The sequence below is a fragment of the Pleurodeles waltl genome, chromosome 1_1 (genome assembly GCF_031143425.1).
Source record: "Pleurodeles waltl isolate 20211129_DDA chromosome 1_1, aPleWal1.hap1.20221129, whole genome shotgun sequence".
Classification (NCBI taxonomy): domain Eukaryota; kingdom Metazoa; phylum Chordata; class Amphibia; order Caudata; family Salamandridae; genus Pleurodeles; species Pleurodeles waltl.
In genome coordinates, this window is record NC_090436.1 from 59,913,867 (window position 1) to 59,938,755 (window position 24,889).

At 47.1% G+C, this 24,889-nt stretch overlaps 1 protein-coding gene across 3 annotated transcripts in view; it reads left to right on the forward strand.

The window, feature by feature from the left end:
- PIGO (phosphatidylinositol glycan anchor biosynthesis class O) overlaps positions 1-24,889 on the forward strand; it is an 87,641-nt gene that overhangs the window by 11,361 nt on the left and 51,391 nt on the right. For all 3 annotated transcript variants that reach the window (XM_069212534.1, XM_069212541.1, XM_069212527.1), the window contains exons 4-6: positions 1,684-1,807; positions 9,546-9,705; positions 14,993-15,172. In XM_069212534.1, coding sequence (XP_069068635.1) covers positions 1,684-1,807; positions 9,546-9,705; positions 14,993-15,172 — 464 coding nt within the window. The remainder of the gene's footprint in view (positions 1-1,683; positions 1,808-9,545; positions 9,706-14,992; positions 15,173-24,889) is intronic.

Genomic DNA, 24,889 nt, shown 5'->3' on the forward strand with positions numbered 1-24,889 from the left:
GCAATTTTAAGAGTGCTGCATCCCTCTGCAAGATATCTCACTATTTTTGACTTTTCTGAGCCTGTCAAGTCCTTCTTTTGACCCATTTTGCCAAAGGAAAGGAAGTTGCCTAATAATTATGCACACCTGATATTGGGTGTTGATGTCATTAGACCACACCCCTTCTCATTACAGAGATGCACATCACCTAATATGCTTAATTGGTAGTAGGCTTTCGAGCCTATACAGCTTGGAGTAAGACAACATGCATAAAGAGGATGATGTGGTCAAAATACTCATTTGCCTAATAATTCTGCACTCCCTGTAAATGGACATATACTTATCATGGCATGTGGGTGAGGTTTGGCACTGAGTGGTGGTGCGGGTACCGAGGAGATCCCTATTCGCTTTCATTATTCGACTCTGTTTGCTGCAACCATCCAAGTGATGCAGAGAGAAATGTCCTTTAGGGCTTGGAGCGGGTGCGGGTGTGACTGTGACACTGTGGGAGACCGGCATCTGAATGGCAGATTCCTCTCCTTGGCCTGATGTCAGTAATGGTTGGGGGTGGGGCCCGGGCAGTTCTTGCAGTATGCACGCACATGTGGTGAGGGGTGTTGGGCTGACCTTCCCTGAGGCCCCGTGGGATCATTCGGCCATGAAGTAAATCTTAGAATTGGGGGTTGTCACAGGTTAATCACACACTTATACACAGCACTGGTAACTGACAGAGGAGGCAGTGCAGACAGGGCTTACCCGAGGTAGATAAATGATCGTCTAGAGCCCCTATCCGAGGGGGACTGAGTGAAAGCCTGTGAGCAGGTAGAAGGGGCACCCCAAATGCCCACTTCAAGTTACTCCAATTCCACTTTTTACACCGAACGTATCTCGCCCCACAGGAGACTGGCCCGGATTACCGCTGATAGATGGGCGGTGCGTGTGAGTTGTAGACAAGAGGGGGCCTCCTGTACGCATGTCGTTTGGAATTGCCCCGGGTGCTGACGTTTTGGGGCCAGGTGCATTGCTGTGTGTCACATGTAACCGTGGCAGTACTGCAGGCATCAGTGAAAGTGTTTGCTGTGGATCTTTCCCCTCAACAAAGGCCACAAAATGAGATCAAGCATGTTAGTCCTGGGGACGATGTTGGCAAAGCGCAGCATAGCAATTCAGTGGGCAGTGCCACAGCTTTCTCAGTTTGGGAAATGGCAAAAAGGCCTTCAAGAATGGGCATTGGCAGACGAACAACATATCAAGTTGACGCGCCATGATGCCAGTCACAGAGGACCTGGTATAATGGGCTCAAATGCTGACACAGATAATTTGGCTCTATTTGAATAGCAGACCTCCCTGATTTAGAGATTGAGATTACTGATCTGATTGGGGTGGCTGGCTGCCTCGTGTACATGTTTGTGATATAATTATGTTGGACCACATAAGAAAAATATCCTGATCTGTCTTGAGGGATTTGCCTTTTGTGTAAGCTCTTCCACACAGTATCATATGTGTGCTCGAGATTCCAGGTGGACGAGACCGTGTCTTTGCTTGATTGTGTACTGTTATTATCTGCATTATACAATTAAAAAAAGAAAAAAAAAACATCTTGGCTTTGCATTGACACGGAGTATGGGCTTGGGAAGAGATGGAAGCATCATGTTCACATGTTCTTAGGCCTGATGAGATGCATATCTTTATGTTCATTTATAGTGGATGGTGACGAGTGGGATGTTCTGATCGCTCACTTCTTAGGTGTGGATCACTGCGGCCACAAGCATGGGCCTGATCACCCAGAGACTGCAAAGAAGCTCTCGCAGATGAATGAGATGCTCAGGTGAGATGTTGTCCGAGTGTGCTAACATATTGTGGGTGTTACATCATGATTTATCAAATCGCGATATGTACAGTAGGAGTCGTCGCCGCATCACAGAAAGCGCGTATAGTAAAAAAAAAAAAAAGTTTTTCAAAACAGAACACTGCCCCAGCATATCTAAAGACAGTGCTTCAGGCCAAATAACTAATGGAGAGCTTGCCCCATAAGGCATTGGGGAGGCCCATAAAATTTGCATAATGCGTTCAGCGGTGCCACAGACAGGGCAGAGGCACCACCAGTGTTTTCTGCCATTTATTTTGCAGTGCTGCTGAAATTGAAGCAGCCCCCACATGTACACCCTAGTTTGTTTTCAAGTGGACACCCAAAGTCTCTGGTGGAGGACGGTCCAATTGATGACCCAGGAATAGGTTTATGTCACTGTGAAGCACTTCTGGAGGACGGGCTTTTAGCTACATGACTCCAACAGTGCAGGGGCCTGTCTTGTGGGCCATAAGGTTGCTTTATCAGCATTTGTTAAAAAAAAAAACATAAAAACTGCAAAGGTGAATACGATTCATTGCTTTATTAATTAAAATCATTGCGATATAGTAGCATCATGAAGGTTTTAAGGTTGTTTGTATTGGGTTTTATTGTTAGGGTGATCCCCTGAGAAAGCTAGTAGGCCTGGATTTTAATGAGTATACATCATAATCTTGTGTGTAGCTTAATTAGGAGGGTGGGGGGTGTTGTGGTTCTGGGGTTCATATCTTACTGGGGTATCAACTACTAGCGGGTGTCAGAGTAGATAAGTCCACCTGCCAACTCGTATATATTTTTGAATACATGTGTAGTATTTAGTAGAGCGTGTAATAAAGTACTTTTAGGTTTGTAATTACAAGCACTGGCTGGGCAATGGTTTATGGAGTGTTTGATGTGTCCCTAGGGTCTGTTAATATCTCACTCCATGTCCCATGAGTAGTCCTTGGACTGATCTGCTTGCTTACCTGAAAGAGTAAAATGCTACAGAGTGGTGCTTGGTTCCCAGTAAACGGGCAGTTATGGTTGTATTCCTTGTGAAGGATTAACATCCATAACAAATAACTCTAATTTGCTGTAGGCAGCAGGGCTTGAATATTAGGATCATCATTAAAAAATGTCATTTACTGAAGAAAGCCACAGTTAAAAAGTTTCAAGCGCACAAAACCTCTAAAACTTGCCAATTATGCTTTGGAATGCACATAAGGATAAGTTACCTGTAAATCCTAGTTCTCTTCCAGGTTTATCCAGTCATAAACATTGAATATTCCCGCCCTCGTACGGGGACCCCGGAGCATACATAAAATACACACATGTATAAGTATGAAATATACACAAAAAATATAAAGCATTTTTAGTAGACAATTTTCATACCAAACTCATGTATACATGTGTACAACAGCAATGCAGACTATATTGATAAACAGGCTAAAATGCTTTATTTCTATGGATTTTTTTTTTTTTTTTATACACTCCCTTTCAAAATTACAAGAAGAAAAAACTTTCCAAAGCCCCATACCTGGGCCCAGGGAAAGAAGCAGTAGCTACACCGGTGAAAAAAGAGAAAAAACTACATTGAAAACAATGGAGCATTATTAGCCAATAGGCTGCATGCAGGTTAACACAGCAGAACCATAAAATTCTGGCACCGTGCCTTTTAAGACCCTGAGCACCTCCAGTATCCCACCATGCCTCAGGGGTGTAGGAGAGGTGACAATTGGTTCACAGTTAGGTCAGTTCTTTTTTCCGGCTTCTTCTGAGAGGATCGCGGAGCATTGAGCTCTCAATTTTTCCGAGTTTTTCACAGAAAAATATTTAAAAACAGCATTTTTTTCTACCTTCACTCAACGTTTTTCACCTTTGTCTGAGTCAAGGGATTTTTTCCTGACTAGAAAATGCCTTCTCTTTTTGTGAAGTGCCCTTCCTGTGGGAAGAAGAAGGCCCAGTCTGATCCACACTCTCTCTGTATTGTGTGTCTGCCTCAGAGTCACTGCCCTGACACATGCAGACACTGCAAGAACATGTCAAAAAGGACTCTGAAAGACAGAGGGAAAATCAGGCTTCATGGTCTTCATGAGAGGCAGAAGACATCGTCCTCTTCACTTCCCAGGCAGTCAACAAGCCATTCTCAGGAGAGACAGGCTAGATCGACGTCAGCTGGTAAGAAGGTGCCTGTCTGTTCCCCGTCTACGCCATCGTTGCCACCGTCCCATCGTCACTGATCGCCGTCAGCGGCGACCCAACTGGCGTCGAAGGTACATAGCCATCATAAGGGCAGATCTCCGTCGACGGCAACCCACCAATCGACGTCGAGCCAGCACCGCCGTACTCATTCGCCGTCGAAGGCCTCGCATCCCTCGACGGCACGGAAGATGATGTCGAGATCTCCTCAACGGCGAGAGCAAAGACATCCATCGTCAGCGGCCCATCACTCGACGGCGAGGCACATGACGTCGAGCAGGTTGCATTCAAGGGACCACCGGTCACCGTCGAGGCGCTCGACGTCGAGACCAGAGCAGTCCGTGGTACTCCCTTCGACGTCGACACAGGTGTTGCCTATCTCGCAAGGAGAAGAGCGTCAGCTACCGCCGGCTGATAAGAACACTCCAACAAGTCCAGTGGTCCCCATAAGGAGTGGATCGTCTGGGCGGTCGAGAGCCGCATTGTCTGGGCACATCTCGCCCGTAAACCCATCGCCAAGGTGGTTGGAGAGTCTTAATAAAACGGCTGCTTCTCCAGAATCTCAATAGTCGCGAATGTACTCACCATTGGCTTCTCTCCCGAGGACACCATCGCCAACAGCGCGTACAGAACGGGCTCGTTCTGCGTCTCGCCAGTCTGCCACTAGGCCTCGACGCACTGCAACAAGATCTAGGAGCAGGTCACGCTCCCAGAGAAGATCAAGATCGCGCTGTCACAGAAGGTCTCCTTGGTCCACATCGTCGGGGTCTTCAGTAAGAGGATACTCCCCGACTCCAACGGATTCTCCACCAGCTAGAGTTTCCCCGGTGGACGACATCACAGCTTTCAACGAGGTGCTTCTCAGGGGAGCACAAAAGCTGAATATTGAGGTCCCGGAGTCTTCAACCTCCTCGTCCGTAATCTTTGAAACCCTGCAACACAGGGCAGTTTCAAAGAAATTGTTACCGCTGGTGCCTGGTCTTCTACAACCAACCATGGAGACTTTTTTAACACCAGCAAACCTCTGTTCAGCTCCCGCTAGGATCTTAAAGAAATACAAGGCACCTGATCAAGATCCTTTGTTCCTCAGGGCTGATCCACCACCAGACTCCGTCATATTGGCCTCAGCCCGGAAGACACACTCAGTGGCATCATCCTCGACGGTTCCACCGGACAAGGAGAGTAGACACCTGGACTCTCTGGGGAGGAAGATGTGTGGCACGGCGGCGTCAGTGATGAAGGTCTCCAGCGCCTCCGCACTCCTAGGCAGATACGATCGGTCACTCTGGGTCTCACTGAGCAGGTTTGCAGAAAAGCTGCCTTGAGAGGACAGACAGGATTTTCAGGAGATCCTTCAGGAGGGAGGTCTGGTGTCCAATCATGTCATCAGTGCGGCAGCAGATGGTGCAGACTTAGCAGCACATGGTTACGCGCATGGGGTTTGTGCGAGAAGGTCTTCCTGGCTAAGACTCACAGGATTGAAGCAGGAAGCGCAGCAGCGTATCTTGAATCTTCCGTTAAACGGAAACTCGCTATTTGGAACCCATACAGATGAGGAGATGGCGAGTATGAAGGCGGAGGTTGACACCATGAGGGCAGTGGGCCTCGAGAGAAGGAAAGACTTCAGGCGAAGGTATAGGCCTTACGACAGGCCCCCGTTCCAACAGAGGGTTCAAAGCCCTCATTGGTCCCAGAGACCACAACAGAAACAAGGGCGGGCGTCCACTCTTCCAGTCTCGTAAAGCCACAAGAGACCGAGGGTCAAGCAGACCTCAGCAGTCTACCCCCAAACCACTCCGGTTGGGGGAAGTATTACAGCGTTCATTCACGAGTGGCGTGGCTTAACAAAAGACAAATGGGTGCTGAACATAGTAGAGAGTGGGTACTCTATTCTTTTCCGGCTACCTCCTCCTCACTTGCCACCAACCAAATCCAGTCCTGCTCACATGAGCTTATTACCAAAGAGGTTCATGCTCTGTTACAGAAAAAAGCAATAGAAAAGGTTCCAGTCGCACACAGAGGAAAGGGGGTGTACTCCCTCATTTCTAGTAGCAAAGAAGGGTCTGGAAGGAGTTTTCAGACCGATTCTAGACTTGAGGCTGCTGAACAAGTACACAAAGAAGCAAAAGTTCAGGATGATGGCTCTCCACCAGATTTTCCCTCAACTGCATTGAGGAGACTGGATGTGCTCCATAGATCTGCAAGATGCGTATTTTCATATCCCGATCATTCCCAAACATCGGAAATTCCTACGATTTCTGATAGCCTCCCAACACTATCAGTTCAAGGTGCTTCCTTTCGGCCTAAAATCTGCCCCTCGCGCATTCTCCAAATGTGTGGCAACGGTAGCGGCGCATTTAAGGAAGCAGAAAATCGTCATTTATCCATACCTAGACGACTGGCTGCTGAAAGCCTCCTCTCCGGAGCAGGCGAAAAACCATCTGGACATTGTGCTCAGTGTTTTCCGATCTCTAGGTCTACAAGTCCACTACCAAAAGTCCACCCTCATCCTAACACAAACCCTCCACTACCTGGGAGCAATACTGAATACAGAGCTTGAAAGAGTGTATCCTTCGGAGGAACGACTGGTATCAATAAGGAGGAAGTGTCAAGACCTTCTGAGTTCCCCCGCACCTACGGCCTGTCAGGTGACATCTCTGTTGGGCTCCATGGCCTCTTGCATTTTCATTGTCCTGAACGCCAGATTGCATATGAGGCCTCTTCAAGAGGCTCTGGAGAACTGGAATCAACACACAAGCCACTTGGAGGACAGAATGCTTCTTCCGATAGGAGCGCGACACTCATTACGATGGTGGATGCACAGACTTCTCCTGTCAGTAGGAGTTCCTTTTCATCAGCCGATCCCCTCCGACACTCTGGTAACTGATGCGTCGCTTCAGGGCTGGGGAGCTCATCTGGGTTCCCTTCAAGCTCAGGGCTTGTGGTCCAACAAAGAAAGAGCGTACCATATCAACCTGCTGGAGCTCAGAGCAGTTCATCTGGCTCTCAAGTCTTTTGCTCCATCGATTAAGGGGAAAATCTCTCCTGGTACAAACAGACAATACGACGACACTGTATTATCTGAACAAGCAAGGAGGGACGAGATCCCTGTCTCTGGAATCTCAAGCCATTTGGCATTCGCTCATAGCGAGGGGAATGTCTCTTATAGCAATTCACCTCCCAGGGCAGCAAAACGTGGAGGCGACTTCCTAAGCAGAACCCTCGAGGACGCCCACGATTGGGTTCTTCACGACGAGGTCGTCGAAGACATCTTCGTTCAATGGGGTTGGCCTCAGTTAGATCTCATCGCAGAGGAGGTAAACAAGAAATGCCCAAACTTCGCGTCCAGGTTGTACCGTCCGGGGTCTCGAGGGAATGCCCTGTTGATCGACTGGTCAGGGATATTTCTCTACGCCTTTCCACCGATTCCCCTCATACCAGCTGTGATAAACAAACTCTACAGATCCAGCACCAGAATGATTCTCATAGCCCCGCAATGGCCTCGTCAGTTCTGGTACATGGATCTCCTCAACCTATCAGAACAACCGCACAAGAGGCTGCTGTGCAGACCGGATCTCCTTTGCAGGCTGGGAGGCAGGATTCTTCACCCCAACCTTCCTTCTCTGAGCTTGACGGCATGGCTCCTGAATTCCTGCAGCATGGGCATCTAGGGCTCTCGCAGGAATGCATGAACATCTTAGAGGGGTCCAAACGGCCTTCTACGCAGCGCTCTTACGCGTTCAAGTGGAAGAGATTCTACATATGGTGTCGTCAGCAGGGCAGAATCCTATTCTGGCTCAGGAGGAGGTCATATTGTCTTACCTGCTCCATCTGGCGAAATCGGGTCTGCAAGTGTCATCTATTAAGGTACATTTGTCTGCCATTACAGCCTATCGTAAGTTACCTTCTCAGGAATCCTTTTTTACAAGGCCAGTAGTCAAGGATTTCTTAGAAGGTTTGAAGAAGGTTTTTCCACCCATTCGAAAACCCTCACCTCCATGGGAACTGAACATAGTATTATCTAGACTCATGGGCCCTCCTTTCGAGCCTATCCACAAAGCTTCTTTACAACACCTTACGTGGAAGACAGCTTTTCTCGTAGCCATTACTTCAGCGAGGAGGGTCAGTGAAATTCAGGCTTTGTCCTCCAAGGAACCGTACACGGTTTTCCATGAAAATAGAGTGGTTCTAAGAACTCATCCATCATTCTTACTGAAGGTGGTGTCGGATTTTCACATTAATCAGACTATTTCACTACCAACTTTTTCCCCAATCCGGATACTCCGGCGGAGAAAGCTTTGCACTCTCTGGATTTGAAAAGAGTGCTAAAATTTTACTTGGATAAGACAACATTGATTAGACGATCTCACCACCTATTTGAAAATTACGGTCATATGAGAACAGGGGATGCAGCCTCAAAACGAACCATTTCTAGATGGATAGTTTCATGTATTGTTACTGCATATCAATTGGGTAACAAACAGTTATTGGCTAGGCCTAAGGCTCATTCGACAAGAGGAAAAGCGGCTACTGCTGCCGTCCTTAATAATGTTCCAATCTCTGAAATCTGTAAGGCTGCTACATGGAAGTCTGTACATACATTTACTAGGCATTACTGTTTGGACTCAAATGCCAGAGCAGATGCTCAAGTGGGGCAGGCGTCTCTGAGAAATCTGTTTGCATAGTGTATATATTTTCCTGCACTTCTATTAGGGTTTTTTTCATGAGTTTGGTATGAAAATTGTCTACTAAAAATACTTTATATTTTTGTGTATATTTCATACTTATACATGTGTGTATTTTATGTATGCTCCGGGGTCCCCGCACGAGGGCGGGAATATTCAATGTTTATGACTATTGCTGAGGATCCCCTGGAAGAGAACATAGCTCACTGACGCATGCCATGCAAAAAAATACCTCTTTGCCAACACAACACTTGCAGGAAAACAGGTAACCAGAGAACAACATGGCTGGCGTAAGTGAGTGGAAATTTGAATAATAAACTTCCACAATGCTCTTCTTTTTTATGCAGAAGCATATGGTGGTCTAGATACCCTTTTACATCTCGGATTGAACCAAGACATTTGATGTACACTTTCTGGCAAGTTAATACTCTTTTAGCAAAGATAAGTGAAAGCAGTGGGAAAAAGGACGGCGTCCAGCCAGCCATCTGCACAGAAGCTGTAGGCCAGCCAAACCCCTTTTGTCATGTTATTCAGTCAATGCTTTGGTTTCACAGCTGGAAAGAGATGCATGATAAGAGAACCGCTTCCTTGTATGGGGGAGCGGGCAGACTGCAGCAGTGTATTGGACACACCTAAGCTCACACTCCAGCTCACTGGCTTCTCTCAGAAATTAAGAGCATGTTTAGAATAAGGATCAAGCCTGTGTCTTGATTTCATGGAGTATGTATGAGGATGATTTGCCCAACAGGAAGTTACTGCAGTGTAGGGGTATCACAATGTTTAAGCACTTTGTGTGCAGTATTTAGCAACACTTGGTGTTCTGTAGAATATTTAAATGGTGTGTTTCCTTCCGACAGGACTCTCATTGAACACCTGGACAAAGACACCATCCTGCTAGTTGTGGGTGACCACGGCATGACAGATACGGGAGACCATGGAGGAGACAGTGAGAAGGAAGTGAATGCTGCCCTCTTTGTATATAGTAAAACGCCACTTTTTGGATCTCCGCTCCGCAAGGTAATTGTATGTGCCACAGGCAGAACTGGTGGAGGCTCAAGGGCAGGTACTTAGAGGGAGTGCTGGGGAGCAGAGTTTGATCTGGAGCCCAAGTGCTTGGGTTATCACAAGTAATTGTCCATCTTTGAGCCAATCTCAGGGTACTTGAGCTCCCATATACAAGCTACAATTTCAGTAGATATTGATTATTCCTTACTGGCAAGTTCGGTGTAGAATACAAGTGATTTATGAATATCTACTCTGAATGGTATTCTAGGTATGGCCTGGGTGTATACATTATCTTCCACTCCTAGTGCTTTCAACCCAACACCTTTGAATATGGGCCAAGTGGGAATCCCAATCACTGTTTGAGGGAGAATGCTGAACTGGACTTGGCACTTTTGCAAAAGCCAGTGCACAACAGGTTTGACTGAGCACTGTGTGGAATCCTAGAACTACGATTGTGTTTGTGTTATATCTTTTCTGGGAACACATGGACAACTGCTCACAATTAGGCACTTTTTACCAGAGCAAACATACACAACCTCATTATGGGTTCTATGTACAAGTGAGTGTCTTCTGCATGAAAGTGAGACCTTTCTATGCATACACTGTGCATACTGGATGCTGGTGGATTTTATGTTCCCTCCGCCCGTGCTTAGCCGCAAGTCTAACAGGTTCACCAAGAGGAACTCCTTACATTTTATGGTTCAAATCTGTTTTTATTGTTGCATGACAGCAGAAAACAAGCCAACAACTGAGAGCCCTGCAGTGCTCGTGAGAGGAATTAAGAAGCACATTGCAACAAAATTTCAGCCATCAACTGCTTCTCTCTGGAGTACTTGCTGCAGATTGTCGTGATAAGATAAGGCACCTAGTGTCATTTAGGGGGTTCTCCTGCGTGTCCCTCCCTTTCAATGTAGGTTTATCTGTGTCAGTCAGGCGTAACAGGGGTAAGTATTTGGGGCATGTCAGTGCCCGAAATTCTTGGACAGGAGAGCTATGTATGGTCGCCAGAGTTCTCCATGGTAGTCGCCCTGGGCCGTTAGGACTAGGATTAGCTTCTCCATCCCCAGCACATGCCAAAGACGGCTGAGGTGTGTCGGAAGTTTGTCTGTGCCCCAGTGTGTAAGAATATTCTGCTGGGTTGCTCCCAATGCAAGACCAATATGACACTCTCCCCGGGATTTAAGCAGGAAGGTAAGCGTGTTGGGGAGCCCCAAGATGGTGTAAGTAGAAAACGGAGGTAGCTGCGTGTCTATGTGCGCATCTATGCTATTCAGGATCGCGTCCCAATACTGAGCAAGTTTAGGGCATTCCCACAACTGGTGGAGCAGCGTCCCGAGGGACCCTCAATTTCTCCAACACTCTGTGTTACATGCAGGATTGCTCTTACAAGGCGTGCCTATGTGATACCAGTATGTGAATATTTTAGTGGCAGTCTGATGCTGGCTGGGTTGCGCGCTGTGTCGAGCTCTGTAGTGCACCCCTGCCCATTCTTTGGGCATCAGCTGCCTACTCAGTTTGAGTTCCCAGAGTTTCTGTCCTGGGGTATTAATCGACAGGGAAGAATGTGGGAGGATACTATACAGTTCTGTGACAAGGCATTTATCAGAGGTTTTTGTAGTCTGTCCCTTCTCACATGGGGTAAGGGGGCGTTGTGCCCAGTGCGTATAGTTTGATAAGATATCTGGTGTCGGGCCTGTATGTAGTTCAACCTCCCTGATTCTGGGATTCCGTAATCTGCGCACAGTTGTTCAAAGAAGAGAGGGCCCTCCTCATTGAAAAAGTGGCCGCTAGATCTGCATCTGATGCATTGCCACTGTTGGGAGGCAGTTTGGTTCAGGATTGCCTATGATTGGTGTCAGCGGAGAGGGGAATGTGGATAGACCTTTATGCATTGCCACTCCGTCCCATACCCTCAGGGTGCGTTTTGTGACCAGTGAGGAGTAGAGACCCCAAGCACTCTGTGAGCAAGTCAGCAATGGGACCTTCCAGTAGTGGGCTCTCGCGACCGATTGGTCCATAAATAGTAAATATTTCTCGGATTCCTCCCTAGATCACTCTACCAAGTAGCGCTGGTGGGCCGCTTGGTAATATTGTAAGAGATTTGGGATTCCCAGGCCTGTAGCTCTGATTACGGCTCCTACTGGGTCTCCCCTGCACCCATACAAAGCGGTGCAGCTCTCCCTGCAGGGACTGGGTTATACCAGTGGGAGGTTTGATCGGGAGTGTCTGAAAGAGGAAGACATTCTTCGGGAGGGCAGTCATCTTTAATGCCGTCACTTGGCCAAGCCCCAGGATAAGCTGTACAATTTCCATTGGGCCACATCTTTCTCGATTTGTCTAAGGTGAGTTTGATAGTTAAAGGCTGCTGTGCCCCTCAACGTTGGAGCCAGAAGGACTAAAAAATATGGGATAGAGGTGGATGTCTACGGTATTGTTGGACAAGCAGGATTTCCATCTCGGAAGGACCAAGAGGTTGAGGGCCTGCGATTATTTTTTTTGTGTTTTTTTTTAAATATATATATTTTTTTTAATGTTTTTAAAAATGTTTTATTTTGTTTATTAAATGTTTATCTGAAACCCTACAGCTATGCCAAAGACCTTTGTTTCATCCAAAAAGGCCAGAAGAGCCTCAGCTGGATTGTCCAGTGCCACAATGACATCGTCAGCATTGAGGCTGATCTTGTTCCTCCCTGCCAAAGATGACTCCAGTAATGTTCGGGTTGTCTTGCGCTCGTTGAGCGAATGGCGAACAGCAAGGGCGACAGTGGGCACCTCCGCCATGTCCCACTACTGATGAGGAATGGATCTGAGACCGGACCATTGACTTTTACGGTCTCTCTGGGCTTTCCTTAGTTACTAAGGATCCAAGGGCAGCACCGCGTCAAAGTGAGCAAGCGTCGCCTCTAAGTATGGACAGTGTACGGGCCAAAGGCCAGAAGCACTATTTCCCTCTTGGAGTCTGTGGCCTAATCAATCAGGTGCAAAATTTGTGTGGTGTTATCACTACACGGGCAATGTGGTATAAAACTCGCCTGGTCTGGGGCAATTAAACTCTGCATGAGGAGATCTAATCTAGCTGCCAGAATACTGGTGATTAACTTAGTACCCATATTGAGGAGAGAGATCGGTTGTTAGGTCCCGCACTGCTTTTGTCCTTCCCCCGTTTTGGGGATGGCAACTATGGGCGCTTCCATCTTGATTGGGGCACTGCTGCAGGGCTGGTTATCGATTTGAAGAGTTGGGTCAATATCGTAGCGAGTGTGGTGCAGACCGTCTTATAAACCAGGGCCAGGAAACCATCCAGTCCCGGCGATTTGAGTGGTTTATGGCGTGCAATGGCGGAGACAACTTAGTCTGTCAAAATCGGCTGATCTAGTGTGGGCGCGTGGTCTACTGTCAGGGGCAGGGTGCGCACATCCTTAACGTAGAGGTCAGAGCCATCTTTCGGGAGGGTTTGTTCAGAGTATAATTTCTCGTAAAAGCCTTGAAAGGTGGAGGCAACGGGGCCATCCCGCACAATACCTGAGCCATCCTGTGCTAGCAAGGAGTCTAACCACACTGCCTGCCTTTGTGCTCAAAGTCGATTGGCCAGGGGATGCCCACATCTGACACCCCCCCCCCCCCCCCCCCCCCCCCGATTGTATAAGGAGTGTTTGAGTCGAAGTAGCGAGTACTTGGCTTTGTCTAGGTCTGACCCCACCAGCTGCGTTCCTGCGATTTCTAGTTGCCGCCAGACCCAGGGGGCGCCTGTGCGTTTGTGTATGTACTCAAGCTCCTTTACCTGCTGACGGAAATTTTCCCATTTTTCATGCAGAATTTTATTATTCGCTGCAGAAATCATGGGGAACTCCCCCTGAATGACTGCTTTCAAAGCCTTTCACAAAAGAGAGACAGGTGTCAGCTGTATCATTAGTGATCAGGTAATCAGTGGTCGTCTGTGTGACCTGTTTGACCACATCAGACTCTGAAGGAGGGTTTCTCTCAATCTCCAGGGGAGGGTGCGTTGTTAGGCCGAAGGGCGCGTTGTTAGGCCGAAGGGCAAGGTCCAGGGACACAATGTCATGGTTGAAGACTGAATGCGGCTCTACTCTCTCGGTGTTGAGGATCTGAAGCTGTTTTGTCCCTAGGAAATGATGAAGGAGGGCGTCAGTCTTGTGGGCATGGGAGTGAAATGTATAGTCTCGAGTCAAGGGGTGGCATTCTCTCCAGAGACCTCACAGTCCCATCTCCTGCAACCATTGTGCTCCTCTTGTGATGAGGCGCTAGTGCCGCCATAGAAGTGTGCCGATTGGAATACCAAGTTAAGGCCCTTCCCCCTTCCCACAACCCCCAATCAGCACCATCCTGCCCTGAAAGGGCATAATGGCCGCCACTGTTTGGAGGAGAAATCATTCTTAACCATCATTGGGGGCGTAGAGTGAGCCCAAAATAAAAGTTCGCCCCCCCCCCTCCCGTCACATGGTATGCTAGGAGCCTCCCCTTGACAACTGTTAGTTTAGCCCCACTTTCCCTCGAACGGAGTGAGAGACTAAGATGGCAACTCCCGCCGTCTTGTTTGCGGTGGAAGATAACAATTGTTGCGGTAAGGCACGTGATCTGAGTCTATGCCAATCACCTGAGACCAGGTGTGTCTCCTGCAGAAGGCACAAGTCAGCTCCTGTCTGTTTCAAGTATGATATGATGGCTCGCCTTTTTGTTGGATTGTGAAGACCCTTCACATTAAGGGTGACTACCTTTGGTTTATCGTGAGAGAGTAGCCACCAGGCTAGCTATAATAACCTGTAGTATACGTACCTTTTCATAAAAACCCCATAACGAACGATCAATGATGCTGGCCTTGGCCAGTGATGTCCCAGCAGAAATTACATCAGATTTTAAAGAAGATATGACATGAATAATTCCAAGATTTGTGAAAATGTAAAAGGGTGTAGGCTGATGAGAAATTGCAAGCACTGTTAAAACTTCTCTGAATCATTGTTTTAAAGAAAAGTTTGGTAATCGTCAAGGCCCCCATAAATTAGGCACAGACAATGAGAGCACCTGTGTGGATACGACAGGAGGGTTTCTGGAGACAAAGGTAAGTCAGATGCACACTGAGTGAAGGCTGAAACAGCAACCCTGTGCTGAGACCTTCCATGCTAGTTGTTTATTGCCATTGAATTGGAGAAGGGTGGGGGACCCAGAACTGCACCAGAAAGTTTTCAGAGGTTGACTGTGGTCAGTACATGTGGTAAATATTGATAGGTGATTTCATAGTGCAATTTCAAGTGACATCTTAACTCTTATTCCTTTCCTCCAGGAGCCAGAAGCTGTTCCTCAAGTTAACCTAGTTCCCACACTGGCACTGCTGCTAGGAGTCCCCATCCCCTACAGTAACATTGGTGCTGTGATGGCAGACATGTTCTCTTGGAGCTATGATGACGTCAACCTTTCTCCATCCTACTCACAGGCATTGGCTTATCACATTAATGCACAGCAGGTATTGATTTAATTTGCCACACTTATTTGTTTCAGCTTTTGTTACTTAAAATCATACATTCTTAAATGTTTCCCCATAGGTGTCAGCCTGTGCAAGTCAAGCATGTCTTACTTTTTCCCTGTCCACGGATCTCCCACCACAGCCTTACCTCTCCCATTCCTCTTTTTTCATGCCTGTTCTTCCCACACCTGCGAAGCATCGCTGTCTTTTCTTTCTCCCACATCTGATACCTTTCTTTACTTTATTACTATCCATGTAACCGACAAGGGAGCTGAGCATATTCTAAGACTGCATTCATTCTGTAGTCACAGGTTTGAATCCCAGCAGGAGTAAGTTAACTGTTAGTTTGGAAGATGAGTTTTTCATGGTTTACATTTTTTTCATTACCTTTAGGATAACTTTGAACACCATCTTTCAGTGCTTTTCTGTGTTGCATCTTTTGTTTTCTTTATATTTAGAACTTTTGATCCTAGTATCAGATTTTCTTCTTGTGATAATTGTATAATTAAAAGGGTTCAAACTTTTTTATCTTGGACAGAAATTTCAGTTCTATATTTGTTTAATGGATTGCTACCAAGAGAACCAGGGATTCTCACAGAAGCCAGAGTACTCAAGCCTCGTGTTACTGCTTCCAGCAAATCTGCAACCTCTCTCCCCTGTAGCCTAACAATATGGTTCCTACAACTCTGACTTGTGGGCGCACAACATTCCTATTCATCTCCCCAGCTAGATTGAGTCTACCTTTCTTCTTTCCTCAGTGGGCTGTAATAATTCTATGTCTATGGATCCTCCAAATCAACACTGGGGTAGGAGCATTATGCTCTAAACCTTTGTTCGGTCTAGTCACCATATCTTTAAGTATTTTAGAAGTAATCTCCATAGCAGGAGTAATTAATTGTAGGGGGGCGTTGGTGTGCTCCAAAGATAAAAAAAAAAAAAAAAGGCCCTTAGGCTTTACTCTAGTAAATATGAGGCAACGGTTTAGATCTTTTTAGGCTGTATCAGTTTGCTCCTGGTGGATCTGTGTCAGCCAAAGCAGTATTGAGGGCTGAATGATATCTTCGAATTTCCAAGATACTTACTTCAACATCCCATCTAACTACCACATTGTCAGTTTCTCTGTTTACAATAAAATGTCAGCTTTCTAAATTTGTCATTCAGACTAGGCTTTCACACTGTGGCAGTTTTTGTTCATGCTTGTCATACTTAGACAATTGGTTGGTAATGTCTCACTGCTTGGAAAGAGTACCCACAACTGGATTGCAATATTTTCTTTAGTCATGGTTATTCCATCACCCAACGCTAATATATTATCTTTACTTATAAACTTCAGTTAATAGGAGCAGTGATGGACTCCTTTGTTTTTGTAGCATCCCTACCCAGTGAGAGGATAATTTCTTCAAAAAGAGTGGAGCAGCATTTTTCCCAAACGATAAGTGACTTGGGGATGGTGATTGCAGAGGCACTTGATTTTGATGGCCACCTGGTTTTATGTTGTTCTTTTGATACAGATTTGGGTGCATATTCTGCAGCATCCGGCTTGCTGAGAATTGGACTTAGTCGTTACATGCAGAGTCCAAGAAGATTCCAGTTTACATGCAGAGGTGGTTCCGCAGTCCACTGTGAGAACGTTTGACCTGGGGGCTTCTGGATTCTCAAGGAAAGAGTTTGGCATACTAACAATGTAGTGTGTGTCATTGTTAGACTTTGCATTCTTAGGGTGGTCTTACCCCAGACATTTTGCCTTTACCTCCTGTTTTGTTGCTGTAACGTTTTGTTAGCCTTAGGACTCTGAGCACTTTACCACTGCTAAAAAGTGCTAAAGTGCATGTGCTTCTCCACTGAATTATGGTAACATTGGTGTATCCACAATTGGCATATTTAATTTACATGTACGTCCCTTGTAAAGTGTATACCATATACCCAGGGCCTGTAAATTAAATACTACTAGTGGGCCTGCAGCACCGGTTGTAGCCCTGCAAGCTTGCCTGAGACCTGCCACTGCAGGGCCTGTATGTGCAGTCTCACTGCCACCTCAACTTGGCATTGAAAACCTCTTGCCAAGCCCAAAACTTCTATTTTCTTGCATATAATCCACCCCTAAAGTAGGCTCTAGGGAACCCATAGTGCACAGTGCTATGTAAGTAGAAGGCAGGACATGTACTCTTTAGTTTTAAATGTCCTGGTAATGAAAAACTGCCACAGTCTTTTCCATAACTGTGAGGCCTGCCCCTCTCATAGACCAGCATTGGGAATTCCTTAAAATACTTTAAAGTTGTAATTCCTGATCAGAAAGGAGTAACTGCATCATATTTAGTATCGCTAGAATGGTAATGATAAATTCTCTTTACTGGTAAAGTCGGATTTATTATTACTATTTTAGAAATGCCACTTTCAAAAAGTGGACATTTCTTTGCTCTCACTGCCCTGGGTGCCTACAACCTGTCTCCATTACACGTCTGACCTGGGCTAGGTGTCAGCTACCCTTGTGCATTCCCTTTGGACACCCACAACACAGGATACTCAACTGCATCTGCATTCATCTGCATACTGATGGGTCTTCGTGGGGTGGAGGTTGGGAAGGGCTCACACACTTCAAAGGGTAGTGACCAGAGCCCACACAAAGTAGCTGATTGCCTCCCACTGATCAGGGGCCGGGATGAAAGGCGGACCTGTGCACTTTAGAGAAACCCTTTGAAGTCATACTAAAAAGTGCCTTTGATGTGGAGGGTAAGTACTAGGTCTCTGACCCACCTAAAATCAGTACACTTCTGGACTCAAGGAAACTATGCTAGAGTAGAGACTGCTGTGTGTCGCTCACCATGCCACCCCAGTTTAGACCCAGCCATATGCATATCAGTCTTGACCTCGTTCCCCATGGGAACCATCCAGCCCAAACTGCCAGGCGAGGTCCTGCCTGGACCGGAAACAGGTATCACCAGGGATGTGGAATTCCTATCGCCCGACGCCCGGGACATCTTGTTTGGGGTCAAGGGCAACAAGTTTTTATGTTTACTTTGTCCTTGGGACAAGTAGGCCCAACCCCCTGCAGCACAAACCCTTTGGCTGCCTGTTTATAGAGAGTTGAACTCTCTGCAGTTGAGGTAATGTGTTTCCAAAAGATGATGCTGTTCGAACTTGTATTTATGGTTCATTATTTGAAAGCCTTCATTATTAGGGTGCGTGCTGTAAATAAATGTTTTAAGGTCACACTTCACTACTGACGTTGTTCCAGTACAAAACAAAAAAACATGCACACACATGTTTGAAAAGTTTAGGCTAAGAGGCTAAGTATAATGCTCCCAGAATGCTCTCTGATTATATGCAAATGAAGTGTCATTTAGTAAAATGTGTTGATGCATGCTAGTATTTCCCAAAAATATTTCTAATGGAAAATCAGTGTAACCATTTTCAACACGATTATGGGAAGCATGAAAATAAACAAACACTGACAAAGCCAACTGATCTGACATATTTTTATAAGTCTTTTAGTTTCATCAATGCGTGTCTTGTTTTGACATGGCTTTTGTAACACTTTATTGTTGTGGGAGCTACCAGGCCATCAACATTGTAACAAACATTGGCAAAACCCCCCCAAAAAAGTTTTTGAACTCTTAAAGCACACGTTGCCACCAGCGGCATAACAAAGGCCCCGCAGCCGCCCTCCAGGGGGCCCCGTCAGCACAGCACCTGCCCTGAGTGAGTCTGGAGAGGGGGCTCCTCCATGTTCTTTGCAAAGGGGCACCCTCCAGTTTCGTTACGTCACTGATTGCCACTGTAGTTCCTGACACTGAACAAAACTACTTTGTGTGGCAATATGCTCCTTGTGGAAGAGCAGAATGCGTTCACTCACAGTAAGGCCAGCCAAAAGAGAGAGAAATAGAAGTTTAATAAAAACAAAATATCTTTGTTAACAACAGACCTAATTAGGGATCAAGACCCACATGTAGGTAGCTTTTTGCATGTCGCAAACAGCGACTTTCGCTGTTTGCGACGTGCAAAAAGCACATTGCGATGCACAAACCCAGTTTTGCGATTCAGTAACCTGGTTACCGAATCACAAAACGGGTTTGCGACTCGCAATTAGTAAGGGGTGTTCCCTTCCTAATTGCAACTCGCAGTGCAATGTAGGATTGTTTTGCGAACCCGGGCGCAAACCAATCGCATTTGCACCCATTTCAAATGGGTGCTAACACTTTCGCAAAAGGGAAGGGATCCCCATGGGACCCCTTTCCCATTGTGAATGTCACTGTAAACATTTTATCAGAGCAAGCAGTGGTCCTGTGGACCACTGCCTGCTCTGAAAAAATGAAACGAAAACGTTTCATTTTTCGTTTTTGTTATGCATCTCGTTTTCCTTTAAGGAAAACGGGCTGCATTACAAAAAAAACTGCTTTATTGAAAAGCAGTCACAGACATGGTGGTCTGCTGTCTCCAGCAGGCCACCATTCGTGAGGGGGTCGCAAATTGCGACCCACCTCATGATTATTCATGATGTGGGCATTTGCGAAGCCCTTGCGAATCACAGATGGTGTCAAGGACACCATCCTACATTCGGATTTGCGACTCGCAATTTGCAGGTAACAAATCTGAACCTACCTACTTGTGGCCCCAAATTCTTAAAGAAAGTCACAAAAGTGCACCCATGGTATATGTCGTACCCCTATAAAATATTTGTGAACTGTATTTTAGCGTGGGTAAATACGATGTGTAGATTTGCTCATGTGAAAATCTATTGAGCATTTGCAAGTTCATTTTCCCTCCAGCCACTTTCTTCCCAACCCTGGAAGAAGTTCTAATTCTGCCATTGTCAGGAGTAAATGTCCAACCTTTCTTATTATGGGAAAATATTACAGAGAAGCTGGTAAAAATCTTTAAAACATGCAGGTTAGTAGGTTTGCAGACTCAAAGGCATTCCAGCCCTGGAACTATTGCTTACTGCTTCCTCCAGCCCCAGTATGCAGATCTGCAGAAAGGTGGCAAAACAAGGAAATTGCTACAGTAGGGATTGAAACTCCAAGTATTCAAGCCCTACTATGGTAGTAGCCCTGGCATAATCAGAGAGGCTATTAATTGCTGCCATAATTTGTCGCCACACTACATGGCACCAAAGGGACAAGTAGATCTTTTTACAGGACAAGTAGATTTGAGAAGTGTAGGAAGTTGGCTCTGTATGTGCTATTTCAAAGTAAGGAATAGCATGCACAAAGTCCAGGGGTTCCCCTTAGAGGTAAGATAGTGGCAAAAAGAGATAATACTAATGCTCTATTTTGTGGTAGTGTGGTCGAGCAGTAGGCTTATCCAAGGAGTAGTGTTAAGCATTTGTTGTACATACACATAGACAATAAATGAGGTACACACACTCAGAGACAAATCCAGCCAATAGGTTTTTGTATAGAAAAATATCTTTTCTTAGTTTATTTTAAGAACCACAGGTTCAAATTCTACATGTAATATCTCATTCGAAAGGTATTGCAGGTAAGTACTTTAGGAACTTCAAATCATCAAAATTGCATGTATACTTTTCAAGTTATTCACAAATAGCTGTTTTAAAAGTGGACACTTAGTGCAATTTTCACAGTTCCTAGGGGAGGTAAGTATTTGTTAGGTTAACCAGGTAAGTAAGACACTTACAGGGCTTAGTTCTTGGTCCAAGGTAGCCCACCGTTGGGGGTTCAGAGCAACCCCAAAGTCACCACACCAGCAGCTCAGGGCCGGTCAGGTGCAGAGTTCAAAGTGGTGCCCAAAACACATAGGCTAGAATGGAGAGAAGGGGGTGCCCCGGTTCCGGTCTGCTTGCAGGTAAGTACCCGCGTCTTCGGAGGGCAGACCAGGGGGGTTTTGTAGGGCACCGGGGGGGACACAAGCCCACACAGAAATTTCACCCTCAGCGGCGCGGGGGCGGCCGGGTGCAGTGTAGAAACAAGCGTCGGGTTCGCAATGTTAGTCTATGAGAGATCTCGGGATCTCTTCAGCGCTGCAGGCAGGCAAGGGGGGGGGTTCCTCGGGGAAACCTCCACTTGATCAAGGGAGAGGGACTCCTGGGGGTCACTCCTCCAGTGAAAGTCCGGTCCTTCAGGTCCTGGGGGCTGCGGGTGCAGGGTCTCTCCCAGGTGTCGGGACTTAGGATTCAAAGAGTCGCGGTCAGGGGAAGCCTCGGGATTCCCTCTGCAGGCGGCGCTGTGGGGGCTCAGGGGGGACAGGTTTTTGTACTCAGTCTTAGAGTAGTCCTGGGGTCCCTCCTGAGGTGTTGGATCGCCACCAGCCGAGTCGGGGTCGCCGGGTGCAGTGTTGCAAGTCTCACGCTTCTTGCGGGGAGCTTGCAGGGTTCTTTAAAGCTGCTGGAAACAAAGTTGCAGCTTTTCTTGGAGCAGGTCCGCTGTCCTCGGGAGTTTCTTGTCTTTTCGAAGCAGGGGCAGTCCTCAGAGGATGTCGAGGTCGCTGGTCCCTTTGGAAGGCGTCGCTGGAGCAGGATCTTTGGAAGGCAGGAGACAGGCCGGTGAGTTTCTGGAGCCAAGGCAGTTGTCGTCTTCTGGTCTTCCGCTGCAGGGGTTTTCAGCTGGGCAGTCCTTCTTCTTGTAGTTGCAGGAATCTAATTTTCTAGGGTTCAGGGTAGCCCTTAAATACTAAATTTAAGGGCGTGTTTAGGTCTGGGGGGTTAGTAGCCAATGGCTACTAGCCCTGAGGGTGGGTACACCCTCTTTGTGCCTCCTCCCAAGGGGAGGGGGTCACAATCCTAACCCTATTGGGGGAATCCTCCATCTGCAAGATGGAGGATTTCTAAAAGTTAGTCACTTCAGCTCAGGACACCTTAGGGGCTGTCCTGACTGGCCAGTGACTCCTCCTTGTTTTTCTCATTATTTTCTCCGGCCTTGCCGCCAAAAGTGGGGCCTGGCCGGAGGGGGCGGGCAACTCCACTAGCTGGAGTGTCCTGCTGGGTTGGCACAAAGGAGGTGAGCCTTTGAGGCTCACCGCCAGGTGTGACAATTCCTGCCTGGGGGAGGTGTTAGCATCTCCACCCAGTGCAGGCTTTGTTACTGGCCTCAGAGTGACAAAGGCACTCTCCCCATGGGGCCAGCAACATGTCTCGGTTTGTGGCAGGCTGCTAAAACTAGTCAGCCTACACAGATAGTTGGTTAAGTTTCAGGGGGCACCTCTAAGGTGCCCTCTGGGGTGTATTTTACAATAAAATGTACACTGGCATCAGTGTGCATTTATTGTGCTGAGAAGTTTGATACCAAACTTCCCAGTTTTCAGTGTAGCCATTATGGTGCTGTGGAGTTCGTGTTTGACGGACTCCCAGACCATATACTCTTATGGCTACCCTGCACTTACAATGTCTAAGGTTTTGTTTAGACACTGTAGGGGTACCATGCTCATGCACTGGTACCCTCACCTATGGTATAGTGCACCCTGCCTTAGGGCTGTAAGGCCTGCTAGAGGGGTGTCTTACCTATACTGCATAGGCAGTGAGAGGCTGGCATGGCACCCTGAGGGGAGTGACATGTCGACTTACTCGTTTTGTCCTCACTAGCACACACAAGCTGGCAAGCAGAGTGTCTGTGCTGAGTGAGAGGTCTCCAGGGTGGCATAAGACATGCTGCAGCCCTTAGAGACCTTCCTTGGCATCAGGGCCCTTGGTACTAGAAATACCAGTTACAAGGGACTTATCTGGATGCCAGGGTCTGCCAATTGTGGATACAAAAGTACAGGTTAGGGAAAGAACACTGGTGCTGGGGCCTGGTTAGCAGGCCTCAGCACACTTTCAATTGTAAACATAGCATCAGCAAAGGCAAAAAGTCAGGGGGCAACCATGCCAAGGAAGCATTTCCTTACACAACCCCCCCCCCAAACGAAAGAGGATGAGACTAACCTTTCCCAAGAGAGTCTTCATTTTCTAAGTGGAAGAACCTGGAAAGGCCATCTGCATTGGCATGGGCAGTCCCAGGTCTGTGTTCCACTATAAAGTCCATTCCCTGTAGGGAGATGGACCACCTCAACAGTTTAGGATTTTCACCTTTCATTTGCATCAGCCATTTGAGAGGTCTGTGGTCAGTTTGAACTAGGAAGTGAGTCCCAAAGAGGTATGGTCTCAGCTTCTTCAGGGACCAAACCACAGCAAAGGCCTCCCTCTCAATGGCACTCCAACGCTGCTCCCTGGGGAGTAACCTCCTGCTAATGAAAGCAACAGGCTGGTCAAGGCCATCATCATTTGTTTGGGACAAAACTGCCCCTATCCCATGTTCAGAGGCATCAGTTTGCACAATGAACTGCTTAGAATAATCTGGAGCTTTGAGAACTGGTGCTGAGCACATTGCCTGTTTCAGGGTGTCAAAGGCCTGTTGGCATTCCACAGTCCAGTTCACTTTCTTGGGCATTTTCTTGGAGGTGAGTTCAGTGAGGGCTGTCACAATGGATCCATATCCCTTCACAAACCTCCTGTAATACCCAGTCAAGCCAAGGAATGCCCTGACTTGAGTCTGGGTTTTTGGAGCTACCCAGTCCAGAATAGTCTGGATCTTGGGTTGGAGTGGCTGAACTTGGCCTCCACCTACAAGGTGTCCCAAGTAAACCACAGTTCCCTGCCCTATCTGGCATTTGGATGCCTTGATAGAGAGGCCTGCAGATTGCAGAGCCTTCAAAACCTTCTTCAGGTGGACCAGGTGATCCTGCCAGGTGGAGCTAAAGACAGCAATATCATCAAGATAAGCTGTGCTAAAGGACTCCAAGCCAGCAAGGACTTGATTCACCAACCTTTGGAAGGTGGCAGGGGCATTCTTTAAACCAAAGGGCATAACAGTAAACTGATAATGCCCATCAGGTGTGGAGAATGCTGTTTTCTCTTTTGCTCCAGGTGCCATTTTTATTTGCCAGTACCCTGCTGTCAAGTCAAAGGTACTTAAGAATTTGGCAGCACCTAATTTGTCTATGAGCTCATCAGCTCTTGGAATTGGATGAGCATCTGTCTTGGTGACAGAATTGAGCCCTCTGTAGTCCACACAAAACCTCATCTCTTTCTTTCCATCTTTGGTGTGAGGTTTGGGGACTAAGACCACTGGGCTAGCCCAGGGGCTGTCAGAGCGCTCAATTACTCCTAATTCCAGCATCTTGTGGACTTCCACCTTGATGCTTTCTTTAACATGGTCAGATTGTCTAAAGATTTTGTTCTTGACAGGCATGCTGTCTCCTGTGTCCACATCATGGGTACACAGGTGTGTCTGACCAGGGGTTAAGGAGAAGAGTTCAGGAAACTGTTGTAGGACTCTCCTACAATCAGCTTGCTGTTGGCCAGAGAGGGTGTCTGAGTAGATCACTCCATCTACTGTGCCATCTTTTGGGTCTGATGACAGGAGATCAGGGAGAGGTTCACTCTCTGCCTCCTGATCCTCATCTGTTACCATCAACAGATTCACATCAGCCCTGTCATGGAAGAGCTTAAGGCGGTTCACATGGATCACCCTCTTGGGGCTCCTGCTTGTGCCCAGGTCCACCAAGTAGGTGACCTGACTCTTCCTTTCTAGTACTGGGTAAGGGCCACTCCATTTGTCCTGGAGTGCCCTGGGAGCCACAGGCTCCAGAACCCAGACTTTCTGCCCTGGTTGGAACTCAACCAGTGCAGCCTTTTGGTCATACCAAAACTTCTGGAGCTGTTGGCTGGCCTCAAGGTTTTTGGTTGCCTTTTCCATGTACTCTGCCATTCTAGAGCGAAGGCCAAGT